This window comes from Dipodomys merriami, unplaced genomic scaffold, assembly GCF_024711535.1.
Source record: "Dipodomys merriami isolate MVZ:Mamm:240054 unplaced genomic scaffold, mDipMer1.0.p SCAF_11, whole genome shotgun sequence".
NCBI classification, from domain to species: Eukaryota; Metazoa; Chordata; class Mammalia; order Rodentia; family Heteromyidae; genus Dipodomys; species Dipodomys merriami.
In genome coordinates, this window is record NW_027202382.1 from 1,019,882 (window position 1) to 1,039,385 (window position 19,504).

The 19,504-nt window shown below is 36.2% G+C and overlaps 1 protein-coding gene across 4 annotated transcripts in view; it reads right to left on the reverse strand.

Moving 5' to 3' along the window:
- Nucleotides 1-19,504, reverse strand: part of Bnc2 (basonuclin zinc finger protein 2) — a 433,182-nt gene that overhangs the window by 293,938 nt on the left and 119,740 nt on the right. For all 4 annotated transcript variants that reach the window (XM_070007731.1, XM_070007722.1, XM_070007714.1 and 1 more), the window contains exons 2-3: nucleotides 14,594-14,719; nucleotides 6,058-6,258 (exon numbers count right to left, since the gene is read on the reverse strand). In XM_070007731.1, coding sequence (XP_069863832.1) covers nucleotides 6,058-6,258; nucleotides 14,594-14,719 — 327 coding nt within the window. The remainder of the gene's footprint in view (nucleotides 1-6,057; nucleotides 6,259-14,593; nucleotides 14,720-19,504) is intronic.

Consider the following 19,504-nt stretch of genomic DNA (forward strand, 5'->3'; position numbering starts at 1 on the left):
ATCTCATGATTCACTCTGTTTTCTCTACTAGCACAAGGTTCTGTAACAGTCATCTATGGGGAGAAGGAGTTAACTTGTGGAATAACTTAAACACTGTGGTTCAAGTCATGGACACAAGGTTTTTACCAATTTCTTCCCTCATTCCTCTTGATATATATTCTAAAACAGAGGACTAACTCTTTGGCTTCACAGAATCAGTACCAATTTATGATTATATCCTCTCAGAAGTTCTACAGATCGTTAACAGGGAGCCCACTGTAACTTGCTTAAAGTGAGTGTGTCATGCATATAAGGTAGAGTGGAAGAAGCATTAGGATTTTGTTTTTCATTGAGATGATGACGCCAGCTCACTATCTGTAACGGACTGTTCCTTTGGAATCAGCTCCCTGTGTCACAATGACCTGGCAAAACTTGAATGCTTTCACTATCATTGGAGTCCTTGCAATCCTGCCTTGCTGTGACCCATTCACTTCTGCCCCAACTTCTCAGAGATGCCTTACTCAGCATCTAATTAGTTAGGGAGGATTTGCCTCGGCTCTTAACCCTGACATAGGAGTGGGAGGCTAGGCTGCTGTGGAAGCCCAAATCTGTCCTGCTGCTGCATTAATCAATTTCCATAAAGCTATGCATGAGTAATTGGATTTATCAGTGATGTGAAGATACATTTATATATATTTATAATTATTTTTAAATGCCTACAATTATAGATAAGATATCTATACCTTTAGAAACTGAGTTCTCAATTGTGGTTACTTGACTCACTTTAGCAAAGAGCTTTCAAAATTCTGTAAACACAAGGGACCTGTTTGAAGATGACACAAAGGTGAGAAAATTAAATAATTTCAAAATGACCACCTACTATGTTCAAATTTGGTAAAATGCACCATGTTGAAACTAAATTTTAAATTTCTGGATAGGTTTTCAATACTGTACATACATCCAAGAACATATGAATTCATACTTTTTCATTTTACCATGTTCATGGAATACTATATGCATGTTACCTATTACTTTCCTATTAAATCATAAATTAAGCAGTATCTGTTAAATGAAAGCTGCGTGCTAGCCATATACTTGTAAAGCAGAAGCTGAAACATAAGCACCTGACTCTATACTACAATTTATATTTTAACAATTACCCAAATATTCCTATTTTAATGTTATGGTATCAGAATGGACATTGAGAATTATATTGCAAGCTATGTCTATTGTTAAGATTTCAAAATACAATGTATTATCACTTGGACAAAAAACTAAGTCTGGGGAAGTAGCCTAATATTCAACAGGCTAAAATTACATGCCTGCTAATACAAATATTTACCTAAGAATCAAGAGCCCAAGTTTGGTCAATTTAATCCTTCTCTTTTTAGTCAAATATACCAAATATAAGGAGAAAGAAAGTTTTTTTTTTTTAAAAAGGGGGAAGGGGAGAGGAAAAAGTACAGAAGGACACCTAGAGATGGTCGATGCTTGGCAATGAAAGTCATTTTCAAAGATCATTAACTATCCTCTGCTTTACCCGGGCTCTGATTAAAAAAGAAAATTCATCCTATGTTAAAAGGGGATGTCTATTTTTGTGGGATAAAGCTTTGCAGGAAAATGTATTGTACAAATGAGCTGTACAGAATCATATCACAATTAGACATCTGATTTAAAAGAAATTCTATATACGTGGCTTTTAAATTGTTAATAATAAATATTCAAATGAATAAATATTCAAGAAGTCAGATAAAACCATCATTTTCATTTGAAAATATAGATCTCACAAACTGAGACTGTGCCTTTCTTTATGAATTGAAAGAACTAAAAGACTATTAGAAGAAATATTCATCTGAGTGTTTTAGAAGTCTTTTAAATGGATTACAATAATATATTTCTTACATTTTATTTATCATTTCTCTGAATAGTACTAGATTTTATATTAATAAGAAAGTTTATACTGTTGTCCTATCTCTGGTGAGCAGATGCTCTAGTATTCATGTAAATCACTAGTTTAATTTTTAGTTTCCTGGTTTGCCCCTCACCTATCTAGGAAATGATTTCTCTGGTGATAACTAACACATCATGCTAATGAGAGAATCTAATGCACAATAGAAAAATGTCACTACTAATAATATTTGTATGAAGTTAAATAAAGCAACTGTAAGAGAATGTCAGACAGTTGTTCTTTAATAAGACACAGTTTCACAATGAAATTATGTTGTTAATTTTGTTACATCATTGGGTGAATCCTAAATTACTACATAATGATACTCAGTCATTTATAATTCTAACTTAGTATTTCACTCAGTCTGAAAGAGACCTTATTAAGGGATCTGCATTTTATTTGAAACATGCTATACATCTTACCAATAATAAATGATAAATGCCTGTAGTAATATGTGAAATGTACCTGTACAGTTTCATTTCTGGAAAGATTTTAAAGTAGATAAGACTATACCATCCCTCGAGGTAGCTTTAAGAATTTGATCCGGTAGCCTCTCAAATATACAAAACAGGTACAAAAATAGAAAACCTACCTTTTAAAAGTCTAATTTTTTTAACTTGCAAAAACAGACCTTATTTTTGCTTTTAACAATATTGAGCCTAAAATAAGGTTGTGTCTGGACTATAGGATGAGCAGAAAAGAGGGAAAGGTTTTTGGTCATTCTTGAGATCACTGATCAAACTGGCCCCAGAACTTCCTTCACAGAAGTCAATTGTTAAGCTTTTCATGATCCTTTTTGAGAAAAATTATACTTTAATGTGGAAGGAAACAAATGTTAAGTAGACAGGAAAATAACGTCAAATAATTGTATCCTCAAACTTTAGAGGAACATAATCCTTCCAACTCAAAATTGACTTTGGATTCTGAGCTTTTTTTGCTAGTATTAGAACACAAGATTTACATTTAAGGAAATCCAACTTTGCTCAAATGAAATAAAAGATAAAAGATTTTTATCTCCCACTTCCTAGTTTACCTACAGAAGACATTAAGACTAGATTATTAAATTTTAGAATTCACAACAAATTCCCCACCAAAATTTTTTCTGTTTACTGCTAGTAAACTCTCTAGGATTGAGTCCTTAAACATTTTATAGTAGCTCTACTAATCAGTCTTTTCTAATGCTTAAAGAAATGATCACAGAATTACTAATATTTATACTATTAAATAAAAATTTGGAAAAAATGTGCCCAATAAATTCCATTCATTTCATAAGCTAAATGCATTTTTACTTACAAATTAAAATATCCATCTAGAAAAATTTCTATGCCTTAGAAATGCGACACACAGAATTCTGCATGCTTGATTAAACTTAACAAACTTTTACATTTAAAAAGCTGTCTCAATATGGGTATTGAACCTAATAATTGTCAAAATTAATGACTGAGAGATCATTTTGAGGCATCTTTCTCACAACACATTCTTTCGCCCTCACTGTCTCAACAGCATTGATAATAATTTGTAAGGAAAACAAAAATATTAAACATGTTATACTATATAGGCTTAGAATTAAACACAGTTTGAATTTATGTTTACACAATATTTATACAAACTATTGAAGGAAAACACATACACATACAAACTTACTCTCTTTTATGTGCTTTCCAAAAATGCACAGAAGGTAAATATTTAGTAACTATGAGAGGAAAAAAAGATTGTTAACTACATCAAAAACCCTCCAAAAAGAAATCACATTAATAATATACTTCAATCACAATACTTCTTTAAATTTTGGTTTCTCTCCCTTTTTTGTAGTACCATACTTAGTAAATAGTATAATTAATATTATGTAGTTTTATAGGGGATCCTTAGCACAAATTACTTCGCAATATAAAGTTACTGATTAAACATTCATTCATACAGGTACACACAAAATAGATCTTTATTCCTCCACAGCAGAACAGGATGTTTCTAAGACATTGTGTTAGCTTAGTTGTACAAGTTTTTCTATGAGAAATCTAAAATCATTTTTTAAATTCAGACCCATCATTTATATAATTTAGTTTTTATTTTTTTAGCTAAAATGCTTTCCATGACTTAAAGACGCCTTACATTCAAATCTACTTGGAAATGGGCTAGTGCCAAAGAAGCAATCTAACACCATCTATGTGGTTCAATAGCCATTTATCAATTGATCATTATCTCTATCTGGTTTTATTAACTCTTTTCTAGCTAGAGGGAGACCTAAACCAATCTTCCCTCCCAAAACACACACACACACACACACACACACACACACACACACACACACACACACACACACACACACACACACACACACACACACACAGTATCTCCACAAACTCAAGGTAAACCTTAAGGTGACACCTAATTTTAAAAGTGTAGCACCAAGTTATTTGGTTCTAAGGTTAGTGAAAACATACTCTGTGTTCCAACCACAAGAGAGCCACCCAGGCAGGGATGTGATGCATAAAAATATCGCCCAAAGCATTCTGCAATGACAAGGGGCATCTCTGTAAGGAAATGAACTTTTCACTTGCAAGAATGGAAATTGTAGGTAAAGAGAGTTGCTTATTGGGTGTATGTTGATTGCATTTAAATCCCAGCTTACTGTATCAGCAGTAATCAGGGTCCCTCTACAGGATGTCAACATACACCTTATTCAGATACATTTACCCCAGCTAGAACTGTGTAGTTAAACTGCCAGCTAAATGCTACAAAACCCTGACTGTATGCACTATCTTTGATAAATATATTTTTAAACTTATGGCTGTTCATAGCCTGGCAAATTGTTTCTTTCCTACATTATCAACAATTTAAAATAATTTGGCTCAAAGTATGTAATATCTGTTACCTTCTACATACAAAGAAAAACATTTAAGTACTTGCAGCGATTTTTTTTTTAAATAAGTGGAACGGTATCAATTTCTTAGCCATCACCATCTACTTAAAATCAAGTGTATTTGTCAGGGCTGCGTGGATGATAAACTCTTGCTTTGTGTGGGTTTGGTGCAGGCTTTTTGAAAAGCAAGACTTGTCTAGGAGGGAGGCACCGGGGGAACTTCCCTCCCTTACTTGAGCACAGTCCAAGACAAAAGTTTCTGGGTTGTTTCCCCTTCGCTTCCTCTTACCCTCGCTCCCCCGCGGAGCCGCAGAGCCAGCAATTGTGCAAGAGGAGCCGGGAGCGCAGGGTGCGTATCAAGGAGCGCATGGTACAAGCTGCTGGCCTGGTGATTAATTATCAGTTCCCGCTGGCCTCACTCTCACATGTCGGCTCTCAGGCAGAGCTGCACGCCGAGCTGCCTTCAGCCCAGCCTGGATAGAGGAGCGGCCCTGGAGGACACCGCGGCTGTGCCGGAGTGTGAGTGCGCTGGCTGGCGGGCGGGCTGGCGGGAGGGCAGCGGCGGGCGGTCCGGTAAGCAGCCGGGTCCGGAGATGCGCAGCGCGGCGTGGCGCTGCACAGTGCGGAGAGCGCTGGGGCGCTGGGCCAGGCAGGGCCGAGCTGGACACAGAGCCTGGACTGCGCCGTGCCGCCCCATTCGCCCGCCACGCGCTCCATCTCCTCCGCGACCCTCCGCGGTGACCAGGACGCGCCGGCAAAGAAGCCTACACAGCCTCCTCTTTTCCCCATCTGGTCTTGAAACCAAGCAGTTTCCAGCCACAAGAAGTCAGTCGGGCTGCAGAAGGGCACCCAGATTTTATGACTGTTTGGTTGCTGACCCTTCTCCGAGACAACAGACACTTTGATTAAGTGCTTTATAAAGAGATAAAGATGTATTCTCTGGGTAATGACTTTCTTTTTTTTTTAACAGAAAACAAAAGAAACAAAATTAAGTCTTCGCATGATCCAGGCTACGAAACTTTGCAACAAATACCTTTGCCTTCCTCTTACTTAAGTATCCTTTCCCCCTTGTTCTTCTTAGGAGCCCTTAGGGGAACCATGAAGTAACCCTACGCATTCCAGAAACACAGTTACAACAAAAATCGAGCCAAACTGTGAAATGACCACATTAGAAAAAAAATTTAGAAAGCAAAATACGAGAAACAAAAGTACACATAACAATTCGAGGTTTCTTTTTTCAGGAAAAAAAAAAAGAAATAAAGAAACTTACCTGTTGGGACATTCTGAATAAGAGGTTAGTGTCAGCGTTTTGCCATGTCCCCATGAACCCTGGTTCAGCCGTAGTCGTTCTGGTTCCGAACTGCATGGAGTTGTCAGTACACGAGTCTCTTAAAGTCAAGTCTCTTGCCCTCTTTGGCTCTCTGTCTCTCTGTGTCTCTCTTTCTCTCACATCCACTTCTGCCTCTTCTGACTGAAAAGTGAAGGTGGATTTTTGAGCCTCTTGGCAGCCAGTAGCAGGAGTGTAGTGTAGTTAAGAAGCTGGCTGAACTGTGCATTTCATTTGGGAAGGGAAGAGATTTGGGGGAAGGAGGGGGGGGTCAGAGCTTCCTTTGCACCTTCTGCACAGATATCCCTATCATTTATGCATAGATTGTGACTCCCCAAGCTTGCCTTTGCTCAGTTTAACAGCTGCCTGTCAGGTGTGCAGGCAGCACTGGAGACCCAACCATCAGCTTCAAACCCTCACCACTGCATGTCATTGGATAGCAGAGCTAAGAGTCAACTGCACTGTTCCACTGTCAGGCACCAAATGACACCCTGCGCTAACCCCTCTCCAGATACAGACAGAAAGACACTTATGCACACTTCAAATAGTGCAACAATCACCAGAGTCCATAGGGCAAGGGGAAGCTAGTGTCCTTATTTCCCTGGAAATGTGACCCAACCAGAGCGTATAGTATGCAATATCTGACTCCAGTTTTTAATGTTTATAAAACTGTAACATTTAATTTTAAAAAACTGTGCCGGAAGAAAACAAAATATTCAGCTGGAAGAGAATGTAAAGTTGGCTTAGTTGTCTAAATGTTAGCTGCTAAAAGTCATATAGCATGTGCTGGACTATTTATAACCACACATAAACTCACAGAAAAAAAAACAATATACATAGACTTGACCTAGCAGTTGAACATAGAAGATGTACAATAAACATTTGCAAAATAAATATATACTACTTAATATCTAGTACCTCAGGCCATTAATTACCGAACTAGAGGTTAAGTAATGATAAACTGAATAGCAAAGGGGGGAAAAGACCTTTTAAAGCTCAATAGAACAACATCCTTTGTTAAAGTTCTTAGATAAAACATCTACAATATCCTTTCAGATCATAAAAAAGAAAAAGATGAAGAAAAATGCCTATCCTATTTCAGTCAAAAATAAATACATAAGCACCATTTTTTTTTCATTTAAGATCTCTATAGAAAATTCTACAACATTCTTCTGTTTGATGAAATACGGCCTTAATAGCAGGTGATATTGTTAATTAAACCAGGTTAAAAACAAAGCATCTATTTATTATATAGTATTTATCTACCTTATTTATGGCAAAGCAGAACTGAACAAAATGCACTGTACATAAACACTGAAACTTCAAAAGGGAAAGCTAAATTCATGCCATCTCATAAAAGTAGTCAGCAGGAAAAAGCCATCCTTCCTAAACTTAAAATGTAAGATACATTAATCTTCAACCACCTACAAATATTGAGGACAAATGTACCACTCTCCTTACTCCTTCTTAACTAAAGAATAACAATAAACCTTACTCTCAGAAACAACAAAAGAAACAGAAAAGAGCTTCAATGGCAGCTCTGTGTCATTAGTGGACAATGAGAAAAGATGAGAAAACGTACACTATGTTGACACAAATGTGCCTTCCCCTCTAGAACCGACATCTCCTGAAAGCTTTTCTGTTAAACTTCCCTCTAGTTCACCACCATTAAGCACAAAAAAGTCTCAAAAGAAGCAAATTCAATATCTAAGAGGAAACAAACAAGAACCCAAAGAATTGTTGCCTTAAAATATATTAAGTCCACCTGTGGTCAATAAAAATATTCTTGGGGGGGGGAGGGCAGGAAAAGCCCCTATGAGTCAATTGTCAACTGTGACTGTACCTTTACTGCTAGCTATTACCCACTTAAACTCCCTCTAAAATTTGCTAGCCTCTTGATTTCTGAAGTGGCACTCAGTGCCTCAGTCAAGCTGCCTGCTCAGCTCCTGACCTTCCCACTAATGGCTGTTATTTGTGGGAGGCTTAAGGACACTGTCAATAGCAAGCTTCCTCCTAGCTCCACTCAAGCTCTGTTGTATCCCTTTTGCCTGCGTATTCTCTCGCCCCCCCCCTTTCCCCCATCTCTTCCCCACCTTTATCCCTCTTCTCTTTTACTCCCTCTTCCGCTTTTTACACACACACACACACACACACACACACACACTGCTCCCCCCCCCTTTTTTTTCTTTCAGTCCTACAGTCCTCTCTTCTTTCCCAGGTATCCTACCCTCTCTCCTCAACACACACACTAACAACACAAAAATCAACTGGCATGCAGCAGCAAGCACCTGCAGTAATAGACTCTTTTATTAAAACTGTTATTCTGCAAGACTTGAAATTCCCTGTGGACCGGGCCATGTCAAAGCCGATATAATTAACTAGAGGCTCAGCAACGGATCAATTACCAGACAAGCAAGTGATAGTGAAATCAATGAAAGATCATCAGCCACATTATCAGTGTTGCAACTCATTAGGGCAAAACTGAGAAATGTGCTCAAAGCGAGCCCAAGCAAGGTGGCATTACAAAACAAAGGGCTAATTTGGAGACCCTGCTGTGAACAATCTGTAACAGAATTAGCCTTTTTTCCCCCTAAACTGCACAGCTCCATAACTAAATGTGACAGACTGAGAGAAGCAGTTTATTAAGACACCAACCCCAAGTTTATTTAGTTCATAAACTCTCTCCTAGAAAATCAATACAGTCTGTACAGGGTTATTAGGCTGACTAGCTAATACATCCAAATCTGGTCTGCCCAGCCAGCAGTCTTCTGACAAAATGCTACCCAGAATAGGCAAACTGAGTTCTCAGATAGCAAGGTCTAGCCTAACAGGTCTACAATACAACTATTACCTAGATTTTATTGCCACAGCCACACCTTAAAAATATGAGTTAAAAAATTTCTCACAACAAATACACCATAGTGCACCTGATAAGTGGATTTGGTCAAACAAAATCTTAGCTAGTCCCTTAACAACATTTTACAGGAAAGACAAGCTTTGTTACAATAAGAAACAACTCAAAGTATTACATACTATGCTTTGCAGCTTTTAATTTCCTGACTCATCTTTAATAACTTTTAAATGCAAATTTGTATATTCCAAAAATATACACAAACTGAATTTGATACTCACTTCCATGTAGACTGTGAAGTATGGAATCCCAGAACATAGTATAATTCTCTAATAAGCAAGAGACTTGTATTAAGGACATAAATCTCCCCTTCAAAAAACTACAAGGCCTCCCTTTTGAGAGTTTTCCCTTTGTCTCTACATGGATTTTGAAATAACTCTAGAAAAATCTGTAATAAAGTTATTTAAAACTAAGACGACTAGGATGAACATCACTTTCACAGTAATTGCTCTTCCTCACATTTCCTGATATGAGAGAAGGACCATGTAAATTAAGGAGCAACCAACTGGGTCTGATGGCATCCCAGATTTTAAAGACATTACAGGAATGTAAAAAAATACCTCCCAACCATTGCAACACACAGCCAAAACACAAAGTAAGAATCTCAAATGCATTTTACAATGGTAAGATAGATTGGAGGACTGAAGGGGACAAACAGCAACAGCTTTTGGAAATGATTTCTGATGTTTATGTTTTCATGTTTAAAATGTTCCAAGAAAAGGATTGCACTACTTAAAATGACTTCACTACAATGTACTGGATATAAGACACTAAATACTAAACTTTAAAAAGAAAAACACTTTTATTTTAACAAGACTTTAATAAAATCCAACTTATAAGACCACTGTAATTAGAACATTTTTTCCTGCAATTTTTGAGCTGCACCTATCTAATGTTAATGTTATGCGTTCAGCCATCTTAAAAAGTCAGATGTACACATTCTAAACCTGCACTGTATGTTAACGTTTTAGATAGTAATTAAAAGTTGTAATTACAGAAAACTTTTACTTTTTAAACCATTTTTGCATATAACTATAACTACACACTGCGTGTACCCTCAATGAGATCCAATTAGTTACAAAGAATTTGCATTTCAGTTAGTGTGGGATAACAAGACTATAGGGAGGCAGTGCAATTCCACCAGCAGAGTAAGAAAGTATGTTCTTTCTTGTTAGCTCAATAAGCAATAATTCCCACAACTGACTGCTTAAAGTGTTACTTACTCTTTTCAACATTTTGATATAGAGGTGCGTTTGAGTTCTATTCTGCTATTTTCTAAAAATATTAAAACAAACTCACATAATGAAACAAAAATTGGCCACAGTGCCAGAAGAAGGGAATGAAAGAATTTTGCTTTGCTTATGTTTTATGGGATGTTTGTTTTTTCACAGGAGAAAATTTTGCATATCTTTTTTTAATACTTCATTTCTTTACAAACTCATTGCTATTGTAAAATAAGTTCTGTACCTAGGAGTGGAAAAGCTTCACTGAGATACTGTTATATAAATACACAAGGCTTTGTGGTAGAGGCATACATGTACTATACTGAGAAAGTATGTACTTGAAGGTTTTAGATTTTTTTTCTGTGTTCCTAGCACTATAAATCCTGAGCAAATATAAAATACGTGTATAGTTTGTATACATAATTAAAGAAGCATCTCTAGGACTCTGCTGGTTTACAGAACAATACCTGTAATTCCCTGGGTTCAGTTCAGCAGCTGTTAACAGATTCTGTAATCTGTAATGACAGTAAACTGGCCTTTGCTCTTCTTTTATTCACTATTCATTTTCACGGCTTGGTTAAGTACAGAGCTGGGTTAAAGATCAGTGGTTTTTCATGTGACACACACTGGTATTCATTTAATGGCTTGTCAAGACAAAACTGTCCCTGTTCTTGCCAAAATAATAAAAATGACGCTCCACACCGCATGACAATCAGCACTTCCGTATGGTGAAACAACTCAAGCTTTTGTAACTCACTTATTTTACAGAAAAAAAAATGTTGAATGGCTATCCAGTCTTAAATGTTGAGTCAGACTATCTAGTCTTATATGTTGAATCAGGAAAATTTCAATAATGTTTTTCCTACTCTGAGCAACATATAAACTAGTTTCTAATCTAGACAAACTTTACAATGTGAAAATAATGTTAAAGCTCAAATTCCTAATGCATTAAGGTACATAACTTAATATATAGAAATTATGCAGAAGCAGGAGACTAGAACCAGTCACAGAGGTGGGGCAAGAAATTGAGGAAATGTCATTTTTCTTGAGAACTAAGTATAGGACTTGCTTTGCAACATCTGTTGGGCTGTATGAAATGTTAACAGATGTCTTAAGTTAAAAAAAAAAAAAGAATTAATAAAGGAAACCTCCTCTGAACAGATAATCCATCCCAAATTTCCATATTCCTCAGGAAAATAAGTTGAGAGCTGACTTTTTCCCTTGTGAAAACTACCATCCCCACATTATTGTATAAAGTTTCACTGTCTATGTGAACTTAAGGGGAAAAAATGATTGAATCACTATAAAAATAGAAAAAGTAAAACTAACAATAATTTAAAATTCAGAAGTTCCCTTTGTGACTAATTATATCATAATCTAACCTGCTTGTTTTTCCTTGACTCACTATAATTTGATGAGAGGACAGTAAGACATTCATCTCTCTTAAAAATCATACACACAACACACACAGATTATTCTACTATTCCTGCATGTTTTGCGGGAAAGGAATAAAGAGAGATTAAAAAGTAGTTTTAAGTTATAGTTCTGATAAGAATTATCATCTTTACTCATGAAGGTAATAATCTTCACATTTAAGATTCACTTAACATTTATATCTACATCCTTGCTTCCCAATTAGATCCTTCTTTCTTTCCATTACTCTCTTTGTTAGGGACAAACTCTCATCTTTTAATAGGCAAATGTTCCCAAACAATCACATCTCATAATTGTGAAAACTTCTAGAGTGCAAGTTGGAACTCTCTATTCAAATTTTAGGGAAATTGGAAAACTTAACTTGCTTATTTAACAACTTCTTTGTGTTTCAATTTACTAGATGATCTAGCCAAACCTAAATGATGCAAATATGACTCAGATTTTTAAAAATGATGCATGCATGCCACTATTGAACCTACCACCTTCATGTGTAGATGTACTAAACTTTGAACCTATAGTTTACTATAAAGCCTTCCTCTTTGTCTACATTTCCTGAAAACATAGGACATGAATTTGGGTTAGCAGTTCATGCATTGACTAATTCAAAATGCACTTAAGAATCTTTATGGGACCAAAGAAGGAAAGAAAAAAATGTGCTGTCATCTAAGACTGCCAGTCTCAATCACAGGCCTTTCTCTCCTCTATGAGACTTAGAATTGCACATGTTTCTATTTACAACGACTTGCCAGCTATCTCTAGCAGCCTGTGTTGGGCATTTCAACATATAGAAGCCTCAGCCAGAAGAACTCAAAGAGTGCAGAGGACAAGATCACGGTCCAAATTGTAAATAAGATATACATACATGCCATCAGTTTTTAGTCAGTTTTCTTCCAAACTATTGTGGAGCCTAAATACAGGAACAAACCATCAGTATAAATAACAACAACTGTTCTAAAAAAATTTATATTAGAGACAAGCACCAAGTGAGAAGCACAATACACTAAAAACATCATTTTATGTGACCAACAGAGTAACACACACAAGCCCGGAAATTTAAGAGTTAGATAGGGCACAGTATTGAATCAATGGCGCGGACCTCCCCCAGAAGTAAATATTACCTAAACCTTCACTTTTCTATAGCAAAAGGAAAAACTGCTTCAAATGACACTTGTCTCTACACAAGCTAGAATAATCAGTGTGATGCACCATCTGCTGACAGCCTAATAAGGGGCTCAGTTTCATAGAAACACTTCAAAGAAATATCCAAATGTCATAATCATTTGATATACTACACAAATAAGAAAATGAAAAGATTTTGGTAGGGTATAGTAGACAAGGTAGTTTACAAACTGTTAGGGAAAGGATGAATGCCTGGGAATAAAGATTCACAGATAGAAAAGCATCTGAGGTCAGCATGAATCTTGTGTACAAGAGCTCAAACATTCTACCTACACTGTTTTAGTGTGAAAATAAAAAATGACTTTAATCTTTTCCCAGGTGCAAACAGTGACAATGGCTTCTTTATAACCTATGGTCACTGGTGTGTGTGTGTGTGTGTGTGTGTGTGTGTGTGTGTGTGTGTGTGTGTGTGTGTGTGTGTGTGTGTGTGTGTGTGTGTGTGTGTGTGTGTGTGTGTGTGTGTGTGTGTGTGTGTGTGTGTGTGTGTGTGTGTGTGTGTGTGTGTGTGTGTGTGTGTGTGTGTGTGTATAAAACCTAGAAGAAAAGAATCAGTGATGTCTCTCCTTAAATGAATATGAGAAAAACAGGCAGGGGTGTGGAGATGCACTGGGGAATTACTTTCATGTGGCCACGAAAGTTGTAGGATTCTAAAGATAATATTAATTTTTTATTTAGTCCCTTCTAAAGACTGTGGAATGAGAAGCTGGCAGCCTCAGTAAAAATATCATAATAATAGTTTAGATTACTGTCAGAAAGGAAGATTGAGATTCAGACACCCAAGGAAATCATGTTGTAGGGCAGTGCTCAATACCTTATACAATTATCTGAAAATACAACTCTGCCTTTAGAGTTATCACAGGGGGAAAAAAAAGAAAAGCAACACAAAGATTATATTCTCTTATATGTGATTTCAAGCCTAAAAAGTACATAAAAAGAGAAATGAAATGCCAGTATAAAAATTTAAGTCTTTATAAAAAATACATATATACATGTATTTATATATGTCTGTATTTAAAGAGAAAAATGTTGAAACAAAGCAAATTTGATTCTACTTGAAGATTGCTTCTAAACTTAAGATATCTAGAAAATGGGAGAAATCCACTGACAATAAGTTAAAAATGGTGACAAATGGCTAAGAGTATTTGAGTAGTCACTACCTCTGGTGCAGAAGAATGGCTGAGAAAGTATGTAAGGGAAGCATGTGATATGTAGGCAATGCTTCTTATCTCTATTTAGCTGGGGATCCTGGATTACATTCACCTTTTCAGAATTCATCAGTCAATATGCTTACAATTTATATGTGTGTTACACTCCAGTTCTAAAAGTTTACTACTAAGATTAACAATACTATCAAAAATATTAATAGTAATCACTCAGCCCTCCTACCACATGACAAAAAAAATAAAGATGATAAAGGAAGAGACATGCATAAGGCCCTAGATTTGATCCTCAGCACCAATAAACAAACAAACAAATTAATGGAATGGACAAAAGAATAAAGTTTATCACAAAGGCATCCAAATAAATGTTACTAAAAACTACAGCTTAAAACAATTTCTTCATAGGCAAGAAGCAGTAGGAAGCAATACATATCTGAGTTTCAGAGAGTGAGGATGAACACGAAAGATAGTCCAAGAGTAGAAGAAAGAATAATTAGTAGAGAAAGATCTCATCTAGGCTGCCAAAGAATGTGAGCATAGCCAAATGACTTAAATGGAAAAGAATAACATACCTCAAGTTGAGACGGATCAACCCCATAACATGGGACCTTGAAATGAGCTTGCCAGTCTTGTTCACTAAGCCTGCCCTCTGATTTGTAATTAAGCCGATTTGGAGGTGGGGTGGGCACAAAGCGTGCCTGTTGAGAGATTGAGAAAGGAAATTACATATATTCTGCAGACAACATGACTTAGAAGCACCAAATACATCAAAACACATTTTTAAGTGCAAATATGACATACTTCTCTGACCACCCAAACACTTTTTTAAAAAAAGAGTTAATAATTCCTGAGGCTGACAGCAACTAATAGTTAAATAAATAAACCCCAGAGAAAATAGAAGTAACAAAGTGGGAATAACTGAATCATTTACTGATTGAAAATGGATATGGTAATACTTATGCCCTAATTAACTCAATTTCTTTTTCTTTTCTTTTCTCTCCCCTGACCCCCAACGCTGGGTTTGAGTCATGGACCTCATGCATGCTAGCCAAGCAGTTTATCATCCAGCAATACCTCTAGCCCATTCAAGTTCCTTTTTTTGGGGGGGGGTTGTATTGGGTGGGGGAGAGTGTTGTAATATTTGAACACAGGCCTCACACATGCCAAACACATGCTTTACATGTGCTATACCACCAGCTGTTTGCTCAACTTATTTCCTTTTCTTCCAATTACTATAGTCACCTGAAAAAATTAAACATTTTTAGTCAATATTACAAAATGTTTTTGCCAAGTATAAAAAGATATGTGGAACACAAAAATTAAGATACAGTCCCTGATCATAAGAAATTTATATTCTAATATAGAGAAGCTGAGCACTGCACACACACACGCACAGACACATACACACCTATGAAAACATAACATGAACGACATGGGGTGATGTGTACCTGGACTCCCAGCACTTGAGAAGCTAAAGCACAAAGATCATAAGTTTGAGGCCAGGCTGGGCTACAATAGAGTGATATTATCTCTAATTAAAATTTTAAATGTAAACACATAAGTTGAGGGTATGAATAGGGTTGGGAAAGATGGGAGAGAAACTGTTTTGTTGAACTTTGTACACTACTTAATGATAATAATAAAAATAAATAAACTTAACAAATGTGATAAGAGTAACAGTAGAATTCTATATGACTTAAAAAAAATTCCTTCTATCTTGGTAATAGGAAACTTCTTTGCCGAATTAACATTTGTTCTGGGCACAGAAGAACTGTTAATATTCCTAGAAAAGTGATCCAGTTTGACTATAAAATAGTATGTTATATGTAGAGTAATAATAAATGAAAGGATGCATGGTCAATAGTAATTATTATAATGTCAAGAATCTCATAGTTCATTGGAAAGAGTTGGAGTTTTTCCTTTTACTCACTAGCAGTCAAAAGTTTAAGAGATTCTCAACGGCATGATTTTTTTTTATTCTCTAAAATGTTTCACAATAAAAAATGTAAAAAAAGAAATGTACTCATTACCTTGCTCATGTAATTGTAACCCCTCTGTAAGGTGTTTTCACAATAAAAAACTTTTTTTAAAAAGACAAAAAAAAAATGTGAAGGGTAAACAAAGGAGGAGGCTGCAATGCTTGGTAAGAAATGTACGCATTATCCTGCCCACGTAATTGTAACTCCTCTGTACAGTATGTTCACAAATAAAATAAAATAAAATTTAAAAAAAAAGACAAAAAAAAAGATTTATCTGTCACACTATGACAGACTGAAGTGTGAAAACAAAGATGTGAAGAAATCAACTAAGAAGCTCCTATAAAAACTGAGTATCATGACTACTGGCAAATGGGCTGGCTAAAAAAAAACAAGACACAAAGATACTCTGAGAATAAAATTAAGGAAACAGTAGTACTAATAAGATGTAGATAACAAGTGAGAAGAGCGAATGTGACACTAGATCTCTGACAGAGCAACAGAAAATAGCACAATCAACAGAAATAAAAACAAGTTTGGGGATTATACAACAAGTTCACTTTGGTGTAACTGTAGATCATGCAGCTAATTAGGTAATTAGAAATGCTCAGAAAACAGATCAATACTGGAGTTATCAGATTTTTATCCATCTGTACAGATATGACTTAAGAGGTGAGAAAACATGGCCAAAGTGAACACCTTAGAAGAAACAACTATGGCACTGAGAGACAGACAGGAGACATCTGTGGTGTTAAGAGGCCCACTGTCTAATGTTCTGAATGACAAGACAGATTTTACAGGAGGTAGGATGGCTGAGAGTTTAAAATGTTCTAGTATATAATATTATAATTGGCATGTAATAAAGTGTAGTGGTAGTAGAGTACATACAATAAGAACAAACGAAAATTCACAGAGATGATAAACACCAAACTCAAACAATGCTTGAGAAGTAATAGGGGATTTGGCAGAGGCTGGTACAATATAATTTGAGAAGTAACATAGTATAGTTCAGATGTGTTTGGATAGCAGTAATTCTTTTTTTTTTTTTTTTTTTTTTGGATAGCAGTAATTCTTAAGTTTAGGTATAGGTATTCAGGAGAGAGAGACAGACAGAAAGGGAGAGAGGGAGAGAGAGAGAAATGGAGAGAGAGAGTTGTGGATGACCTATTTTATAATGAATTTTGGGTTAGAATTGTCTTGGTAGATAGATGGATATATAGAATCTATATTACACAAGAACTAAGACAAAAGGGAGGGGGAAAAAGGTGAATACTTTTGAGAAATTCCATAAAGAGAACAAGGAATGTGCTGTAAAAAGTTAGCAGGGCCTAGAAAAAATTTTTAAGTGAGTTGACAGTTTGTTTCTCCCTACAAGAGAAAAAAGAAAAAAGAAGGAAAACATACTCTATCATAAGCAAAGGGGATGAAATCTGCAGAGAAAAAGATATTGAAGATGTAAGCCAGAGGGAAAATGGTATAAAAGGGTCCTAAGAGAGACTATGATCATGAACACAAATGAAAAGTGGCCCTAAAGGGAGAAAAGGTTATTTTTTTCCTTCACAAAAAAACGAGAGAGATTAGAAAAAACTGTGGGTTAAAAAATACACATATTAAGAGTGCTTACGTAAGAAAGCCAAGTTAACTTCCCACCTCTCTCACTAAAGTATACTCTGGTTAAAAATGGATCAAGTTTACTATCCTTGGTAACTTAGGGCCTAACAAATGCTTACCACCTAGTAAGTGCTCAATAAATAACAGCTTTAGAAAAGAGACTATCATTCCAAAAGGTAAAAGATATGGCTACCTGCTAAGGAAGACACCATAGAACAAAATCAAAGACTATTACAGAGGAGAAAAGACAACAACAACAACAGCACAAGTCCAATTGAACAGGTCTAAATAAAGCTCAGAAACAATGAGGAATGAATAAAAGAAATGGCAAATACCAGAATGGACACAGCATTGGTGTCTAAAACCACATAAGAAGTCACAAGCAAGTCAATTAGATTCAATGCATTGTATTTTCAGAGTTTCCAGTTTGGGAATTGGAATACTTAGAACCAGCAAAGAGTTCTTAATGCACTTGCTCCAAAACATACACCCTAAAAGGCAATGATACATTATAAAACCATTGTAATTTATACAACATCTCCATAAGAAAGCATCCTTAGAGGAAAATTTTAACACTGAGAATTGATTTAACATTATCTGATTTTTATTTAATCATACTCCAAATGTAGTGCTTATTAGGCAGATTTTTAAATGCTTGTGAACCATTCCTAAGGAAAATTCCTGAAAACAAAAAAAGGAAATACTTTATACTATGTCACATATGTGGCTTCAATGAAGGAGTATGAGGAAGAATATCACTTCATTAACAATATGAGACAAAACTGAGGAAATTTAAGTTCCTCTTCTTACTGCTGACTCCTTTCTCCAAGAATGTAACTGTAACCCAGTCATACCAGCTCCCTGCCCAGTTTGTGAATGCTGCATTAGTAGAATTCAGTACTTTTATTCCAGAATTCCTCTAGAGAACAGGGAAATGGGGTTTCATCACCTGGTCAACATCAGCAGCTGCCATAGAGTCACGTCAGGGATAGGATATAAACAAAGACATTCATCCACTGCACTGGCAACCACTACAGCTTGCCTTCCTAACAGAGTCCTTCTGTGAGAGCCACTGCCTAAGTGACCTGTCACACTGCTTTATAAAGTAGCATTAATACTGTGGGCCAAAATGAGATTGATCTTTGAGCTCCGTGGTCTAGTGTTGTCAACAGTGCATTATAAAACCAATACTAAATACTTTATAAACAGGTCTCCCTACAGTGTATTAGAAAAACAGTGCATATTTCATGCTCCATAGTTAGGTAGCCACATATCCATCAGACTAATAAATTATTTATTAGGTACTCAAAAGTGCAATAAGAGTCAATAAACTAACTTCAGGATACTTAGAAGCTAGTATTTCACTAGGAAATTGCACCTGAATGAGAAAACTATCTCACTAACTGGGTGGGGGATGTGTGGAAACATACTTTCTCAAATACACTTTTAGAAAGAAGTACACACCTCATAAGGGAGAAGTACAAAAATCCTTGTGTCCCACAAACAGTCCAGCTTACTGAACTTACAAAGAAAGCACCATCCAGCCAGGCGATGGTGGCTCACACCTGTAATCCTAGCTACTCAGGAGGCTGAGATCTGAGGATCAGAGTTCAAAGCTAGCCTGGGCAGAAAAGTCCGTGAGACTCTTATTTTCAATTAACCACTAGAAAACCAGAAGTGGCGCTGTATCAAGTGCTAGAGCGCTCACCTTGAGCTGAAGAGTGCAGAGCGCCCAAGCCCAGAGTTCAAGCCCCACAACCAACCAAAAAAAAAAAAAGAAAGAAAGAAAGAAAGAAAGCACCATCCAAACCTACATTAATTTCCTTTCTCTTGGGTATAATATCCTCTGATTCCACCAAGAGACAGCATAAAGAAATGAAATTTGGTAGGAATATT